The following is an 8,541-nucleotide window of genomic DNA, read 5'->3' as shown; positions in this document are numbered from 1 at the left end:
TTTGAATTTATTGGACAGGTGCTGGGCAGCAGCAAACCATGCAACCTGTTAAATCAAAGCTTGGAAAGGAGGTGCCATTTTTGCACACCCTGAAGGCAAACAGTCATTCAGCAATGGCCACCGTCGCACACACAGGAACATGGTTTCTGCCAGAGATGCTATCTCCAGTCTTGGGAAACAAAAGACGAGCTTGTTAAAGCCTTAATGACACAATGGGCAATAGATATAGGACACAATCTAGATTTTAACCTCCGGGAAAAACTCTGGAAAAGCAACTTTTAAGTTTACAGTGCGCAACAGCATATTGTTCTTCAGAGGAGAACTACTTGAAAATGATTTACAGTTGGCACTTGCCTCTGAGTAGGTTTGCTTAGATGTATAAGACTGAATCAGATAAGTGCTGGGGATGCAAAGAGATGGTGGGAACGTTCTTTCATATGTGGTGGGCTTGTAAAAGGGTAAAAGAATATTGGGAAATGATCCATAATGAATTGGGGGGGGGGAAATGTTCAGAAGTACTTTCCCAAAAAAACCAGAGTCCTTTTTGTTGGGGATAATTCAGCCTGAAATTCCCAGGTGTCAAAAAAGGTTATTTATGTATGCTGCTACTACTGTAGCCTTATCACCTACTAAGGGTCCTTTAAGTTGCGCCCAGGCAAGGACAAAGATAGTCAAAACGATACCGGGGTTGAGTTCCAGAGAAAGAATTTAATTCTTAAATTTAAGAGACTCCTGGTGGTCAAGCTCACGACAGGAGTAAAGAAGCACAAATTGCAAAGCTTCTTATACACTTCTTGGGCTCTGTAAATGTGCGCACGCAAGGGGGTCACAAGTCCATATATGGATCTTCCTGTGTCCAGTCATAAACACATTACGCCATGTGCGTACACATGCTGACTCATGCTGCCCTAGTAGCATCCTCAGGCAGCCTTGACTTATCTTGCCTGTTCTGCACGTCAGACTGATAGCGTCAGACAAAGCCAGCCATCATCCGGCCTTGAGCTGGGCATCCTGTTCCTTTTGCTTTGCACTTTGACACACTTTGCTGCAGAGATGCAGAGGCACTGAAAAGCATTTTAAGAAATAAGGCATCAGTGGAATAGGAAACTATATGATTAGATTTGGCTCAATAATACAATTAGCAAAGCCTTCTCTTCACTACGGCCCGTGTTTTGTTAGCCCAAAAATGGAAAAACGAGTGAGGTACCAACCAAAGAAGAATGGCAACTTAAGTTGACATAATATGCACAGCTTGTAGACTTAACATATAGAATAAGAGAATAAGAAGAACATACATTTAAAGAAGATTGGAAAACGTTTATTGAATATGGGGAATAATTGCATTAAGCTGAAAATGCTGGCAGCATTAAGATAAATTCAACAGTGTAATTAAGTTTTGATGGATGCAATAATGGAATACTGATTGGTATATTTTTTGTAAAACATGCAGGGATTTATGATATGTAAAATGAACCATGGAAAAAGAAGGGAAGTCATTGATATCTTAAGTATGTAAAAAGAGTTTTTTAAATTGTAAAACAGAAAATTTAACAATATATGAGATGATATCTCCAGTCTCATGCATTCTCTTGCACAGGAACTCCGCCTCTCAATCAAGCACTCTTCATTCAGACATTATTGCCATGGATTGAACGGGCTTTTTTTTTTAGTTTTTTCCCTTTGGACCCTTGGCTGCCAAGCTGAGCAACACAAGGATCGTGGATTAGAAAGAACGTGCAAGGTGCAATGAGTTTTATATGCCTTATGCACAAAAAGTAAAATCTGATTCCAGATTGTAGAACTGAGTATTGACATATGGACCAGGAGATTCTGAAAGACATGGTAATGGCGAGGCAGAACAGTAAGTGGATTATGATGCTTCCGAAGATCACTTCTTCTCCTAGCTGGATTACGGATTTTGAGCAACACAAGCAGCAAAACCGTTATTTATTAAGGGTTCTACACTCCTGCTGTGCTTGCTGATATTATATTGCTCATCAGTGAATCCACCTGAGCCGACAAGTTAAAATGCAGGTGCACTATTTCATATTTTAGAGCAGGTTGGGGGAATTTGATTTCAGAAGAGAGTAAGATTTCAACAAGGTCCAAAGGTGTGGTTGACACATTCAAGGTTAAATTGCAGAAAAGCAATATGTTTTAAGAGCATTTGCTGGTGGTGTTGTTGTTTTTTTTAAAAAATAGCTCAATACAGCAACACTTTCAATACAAATATCTCCCTCAGATACCATACATTTCTTTATTTTTAAACTGATGAATTTGTGACTTCAGCACAACAATGGCTGATCAAGTTGTAGAACGAAGGATTTAATGTCACATACTCTGAAATAAAAGGGGTAATAACCCATTACCATGCTGCCTAAATATGAGACAACTCGTACATCTTGGAGGATAGGTCTATCTATAACTCTAAGCCACGATAGCTTAGTGCAGGGGTAGGCAACCTAAAGCCCGTGGGCCGGATGCGGCCCAGTCGCCTTCTCAATCCAGCCCATGGACAGTCTGGGAATCAGTGTGTTTTTACATGAGTAGAATGTGTCCTTTTATTTAAAATGCATCTCTGGGTTATTTGTAGGGCATAGGACTTCGTTCATCCCCCCCCCCAAAAAAATATAGTCCGACCCACCACATGCTCTGAGGGACGGTGGACTGGCCCACGGCTGAAAAAGGTTGCTGACTTCTTGCTTAGTGGAATCCCCACAGATAAAGTTTACTTCTGAAGACTAGTTGTTGGGTACCGCAAGTGGGAGAAGGCTGTTCCCTTCAGGGCCCAGTTCTGTACTTCCCAGAAGCATTAGGCTGACCACTGTTCAAAGCAGGATGCTGACTTAGAACCAGGTGCATTTGAAGGTAAGCTCCCAGCGCCAGTCAGCTGATTGGACTACTGTAATGTGCTCTACGTGGGGCTACCTTTGAAGGTGACCCAGAAACTACAATTACCGTAATCCAGAATGCAGCAGGTAGACTGGTGACTGGGAGCGGCTGCCGAGACCATCTAATACCGTCCAGAAAGAACTACATTGGCTCCCAGCAACCCTATAGTTGCCTTTGACTGGACTTAACCGTCCAGGGGTTCTCCCCCCCCCCACCGGCATATTTTTATTTCATCATACCATAGAAAATCTTATATATATAAGAGGAGAGAGCACAGACAGAAGGAGCGTCTCCACCCCCATCGTTCTGCCTGGACACTGAGGTCCAGTACCGAGGGCCTTCTGGCGGTTCCCTCGCTGCGAGAAGCCAAGTTGCAGGGAACCAGGCAGAGGGCCTTCTCGGTAGTGGCGCCCGCCCTGTGGAATGCTCTCCCATCAGATGTCAAAGAGAAAAACAGCTACCAGACATCTGAAGGCAGCCCTGTTTAGGGAGGCTTTTAATGTTTAATCGATTATTTTATTTTTCTGTGGAATGCCGCCCAGAGTGGCTGGGGAAACCCAGCCAGATGGGCAGGGTATACATAAAAATTATTATTATTATTATTATTATTATTATTATTATTATTATTATTTGATGATGATAGAAAAAGATAACGAAGAACACACTTTAATGAAAACATTCCATGACACTGAAGCTTGAAAATAACCTGCTTTCCTGATCATCAGGCATTTGTTTCCTTGCTCTCTTGCTTAGTGCTGCATTTGTTTAGCTGAATGTCCAAATTTCTCAGTTGCTTCAGAAACCCTTGATTGGGGAAAATCCACCGATGTTCTTTCACTGCCTGAATGGCTTTAACCAAAGAGAAGTGATGGTAAATCATGAGATACGCCAGCACCAACGAAGACGACCGGCTTATCCCCACTGCGCAGTGCACGAAGATTTTAGCTGCAAATGAAGGAAACGTGTTGTTGTTTTTTAAAGCCTCTTTAAAGGTGGCATTTTAAACTACCAAAGAAAGAGAATTCAAATGTTTCCTAAACAAGTACTTTTAGCAATTGTTGCATCTAATCCCAGCAGGTACAGTAATACTGAATAAGTTTAGTCTCCAATTAGGCAGCTTATTCTCATTTATACCTAAATTGTGGGGCTCTACACAGTTTGTGTGAAGTTTTGGTTACTTGAGATCTGCTTGGTCTTAATCCACACTCGCAAAACAAACACACAAGGTAAAACACAGGTGAATTTCTACAAAAGATGGTTTCGTTTGGCAGTGTCTATAAACAGGCAAAACCTCTTTTTTTCTTTCTCTTTTATTGCACAACCTAATATGTGTTTTATACCCCATTTATAATTTTATAATTGTACCCATTTCATTCGCTCCTTGATTTGTTATGTATCTTTTTTTAAATTTTTTTAAAAAGATCTTTATTTGAATTCATTAAAATACAACACCATAAAAGAAAAAAAAGATACAATGTTTGTATAGATCTTAGTATACAACTGATTCCAATATACAACTGATTCTATTAAAAAAGTTAACTTCCCAGTCACTACACATCACTTATCTTACAAAGTTCTTTTTTAGCTTGCGTTACTTTCATTTATATTTGTAGCTTTAATATATTTGTTATGTTTCTTTTGATTATCAAAATCTCCTTGTGTCGAACTTTTATTAGCCTGTTGCTGTTTGTTTGTTTTCTTTGTGTGTATTGTCTGTTTTTCTTGGTCAATACTTTTTTTTTATTAAAAACAAAACAAAACTGGCCTGGGGTAAAGGTTGCAATCATTACCCCACTTATCTGGGCATAACCAGCATTGAATTCACTTACTTACTACTGGGTAAAATGGGTTAGGATTGGAGCCCAAGCCTCCCAAGCACTGCAGCCATAATCTCGTTTGGGAGTCCTATGAGCTGGGAGAATCAATTGGATAGTACTGTTGCAGTTGATGGTAAATGAAGAAACAGGAGAGGGATGCTATCTGTTGCAGCTGATATGGAAATGCTGAGTAAGAACCGCCAAAGTCCGGCACAAATACATTGAGGTTGAATCGTGACAAGACAGAAGTACTGTTTTGGGGGGACAGGGGGCGGGTGGGTGTGGAGGACTCCCTGGTCCTGAATGGGGTAACTGTTTACTTATTGCTCTGGGAGAGTTAAACATGACCTTAAATATCTGCTATTTAAGTCCATGAGACTATAAAGTGCAAACTCAACAGCAACACCAGAGCTGAAAATCTCCAGCTCTCCAGAAAGAAATGGCAGTGAAGTGCCAAAATCCCAACACAACACGACATAATATGAACATTTGTGATGCATGTTGATTCCCTACCTCCTGGTGTGGTCAAGGCTTTGTGTATAAATTCTGCCGCGGGGTAAAAATATGGAGTCATATCAAAATCAGGAAGGTCATCGGCCGGTACACCATAGTATTCGATCGTTGTGCCGTAAAAATCATGGGATTCGTGGCAAAATATTTTGCCGTGTGCAGCATTTAGAACATGGCTAATGCCCATTTTCCATAAACCAAATCGGCTGTGTGCCGTAACACTGAAGAAAAGACAAAACAGAAAGTGAGAGGCAGGCAGATACGAGAAGAGTCCCATTTTCCTTTCAGGCTTTCCCCTCTAACTTGTGGTCCGGGTCCACGCACATTCTATGAAGAAAATAGCCCACGTTAAGGAATAAATATTTCAGTAAGATTTAATGAATGAATATTCAGAACATAAAAAGAGCCTGCTGGAATAAGCTAGTCGCCCATCTAGTACAACATGCTGTTCTAGCAATTGGTATTCGGAATCATACTGTCTCAGACTGATGGCACAACACAGTAGCCATTGATAGCCTTCTCCTCCATGAATTTGTCTGATTGTCTTCTGAAGCCATCTAAGTTGATGCCGTCACTGTGAGAGCAGATTCCAAAATCTAACTTTGTGCTGTGCAGCGAAGGGCTTCATTTTGCCTGTCCTCGATATTTGAACATTCAGCTTTGTTGGAAACCCCCATGTTGCAGTGTTAGGCGCTGAATCTTTTTTATTTATTTTGTTTTTCAGATTAAATTTTTACAGTCCAACATACAACATAAAAACAAGATTCCAAGGAATCTCCTGGACTTCCGTCCTCTGCTTTGTGGGTCCTGTTATTAATCATTTCCTCCTGCATCTTTTATGATAGTCCAAATCTTTTACCTCTCCATTGTGTCCAAAGTTCACCATTAAACTACAAGTGATATTCCAACCCTACGTTAGGCACTGAATCAGTTCAGCACATCCATGGACTTGGGAGCAACTGTGGTGTCATGGCTAGGGTACCCAGCTAAGACCTGGGAGACCATGGTTCAAATCTCCACTCAACCATCAAACTCAATGGGTGATCTTGGACTCAGCCTCACCGGCAATGGGACGGATAATTGGTTACTGAGAATGAATAAACAACTCTAGAAGTGTGTTTACACTGGAAACAGAGCTAGACAATTAAAGCAACCGAAGCAGTCAGGGAAAGGTAATGGGAAGCTACAAGGGAGGACTAGGTCTCTCTGAAGGGGATGGAAGCCACACTGACTGAACTCTTTTGCCTTTTTCATATACCAACTGCATGGTCTTCAGCCATGTGTTGCCGCAACTGTGAGGGCTAGAAATTGCTTTTTTTTTTTTAAAGGAATAGGTGGTGGGAAGAAAGGTGATGCACTGAGGAATCCAACATTTTGTTCCAGATTCTGTGTGGCATTCTGAATGCACATAAAATAAAGTACCGGGTACATACTGTAAAGTACATACTGTAAATTTAGGGCTGCGTAACAATTAATTGCAAGACTGTCTTCTCAAAGAAGCCACGATTATGTGCAATCCTACCACCAGTTACGTGTCAGAATGACCAATTGGTTTAAATGAGGGGTAGTCATGCATAACAAGGTGCTGGACCCAATCAGATCACAGAATGACACATTCCTTGGAAGGTGCATTGACTTGGCTGCAATAGTTATGTCGGGGTAGCTCTTAAGGACTGCCAAAAAAATGCTGAGCTGTTCCACAGAGATATACTTACTGGTCTCCTAAGAAAAGGTTAGGCCATACTTCATCAACATGGTTACAGGAAGACCTCCCAGTATTCAGGAGCTGTTCTAGATCTTTAACAGTGGGGGTCTCAGCTGTGGATGTTCCAGAACATTCAGGGTCTTTGGGGAGTGAGGCACACTCTTCAGCCATCCTTATTAAAGTAGCAACTGTTCCCTCTGAAACCTGAGAAAGTGGTCCAGGCTTGCTTGTTTAATGTGCTCTCTCAGCCTGTGCGCTTGTCATTTTGAATTTATTGGACAGGTGCTGGGCAGCAGTAAAGCATGCAACCTGTTAAATCAAGGGCGGGCATTTTTGCGCCCCCTGAAAGCAAACAGTCCTTCAGCAATGGTCATTGTAGCTGAAGGCAAAATCTGCTGAACAGAAAAGGAAATACACTGAAGCATGATTTCTGCCAGAGATTATCTCTCCAGTCTCATGCGTTCTCTTGCACAGGAGCTTTTAATTCCCTCTCAATCAAGCACTCTTCATTCAGACATTATTGCCATGGATTGGACGGGCAAGCTGAGCAGCAGTGCAAGAAAAGAAGATTTTGCAAGTCTTAGGTGGGCTTTACAGAGCATAAGATGAAGCTTTTTTCTTTCTTTTTGCAAAGGACGATATCCATTAGAAGAAGAAGTAGAAATAGTAGTAGTAGTAAAAGAAGAAGAAGAATGAATGAATATTCAGAACCTAAGAAGAGCTTGCTGGAATAAGCCAGGGGCCCATCTAGTCCAACACCCTGTCCTGAGATCGTTATTTTTTTAATAATAATTTTTATTAGTTTTCAATTACGTTCCAATAAAAGCCTCATTATAACAACACCAACCTATAATAAAATTACTAAAAACCAATCATTCAAATACTTAATTATATTATTTAGGTGGCCACCCGCATGTGAGAATTGATGGTTGATTTTCTGCATTCCAAAATCTTATTAATTTCCATTACATTCCGGTCATCATCATAATCCCTTATACAACAACTGCAATAGTAATAACTTCCATTTGTGTTGACGCATTATAGAACTACAAGTGAGGCACTCAAACTATATCCTCCTTCCTGTGTGGGGCAATTAATTCTGCCTGTGGTGTTTCTTCCTGCCCTTGTAAAATGTCATCTCTACCTTCTCCTGGTTGGTGCTGTTCTCCATCATGCCTTGGGCATCCCGTGCTGAGATTTAATGCTGAGCTCTTCAGAAAGATGCATTGCACCCCACAAACTATGATAGCTAGGAAGTGGAAGGAGCAAGCAGAATATAAAATGGAAGAACAGTATAAAGAGGTGTCGGATATTGCTATTAATGATAAATTAACACCTGTGATTAAGGTAAGACAGGGAATATGCAGGAGGAATGATTTCAAGGAGATCTGGAAGGTGTTTGTCGAATTTGTAGTGTTAAAACGGAAAGGGGCAAAACCATTGCAAGAGGTGTTGAAATTTTGGGAGGCTGGATAGTTACAATGGAATGGTCTCAGGTGCAGGGTGCAAATTTTTATTCTTAATTATTAAATAAAAGAAGAAAACAAATTCAAAAAAGGGGCAAGCAGAATATAAAATGGAAGAATGCTATAAAGAGGTGTGGGATATAGTTATTAA

General features: G+C 40.8%; 1 protein-coding gene across 1 annotated transcript; it reads right to left on the bottom strand.

The window, feature by feature from the left end:
• Positions 1-3,527: 3,527 nt before the first annotated feature.
• LOC118096630 (dual specificity protein phosphatase 13A-like) lies at positions 3,528-7,188 on the bottom strand. The gene is given in 3 exon segments (XM_035138675.2): positions 3,528-3,837; positions 5,223-5,440; positions 6,935-7,188. Coding segments are annotated over 3 exon segments (696 nt in total). The 3' UTR covers positions 3,528-3,613.
• Positions 7,189-8,541: the final 1,353 nt, after the last annotated feature.

The sequence above is a fragment of the Zootoca vivipara genome, chromosome 5, assembly GCF_963506605.1.
Source record: "Zootoca vivipara chromosome 5, rZooViv1.1, whole genome shotgun sequence".
Lineage (NCBI taxonomy): Eukaryota > Metazoa > Chordata > Lepidosauria > Squamata > Lacertidae > Zootoca > Zootoca vivipara.
The sequence above is the reverse complement of the archived record's forward strand: the minus strand, read 5'-3'. Positions and strand labels throughout refer to the sequence as shown.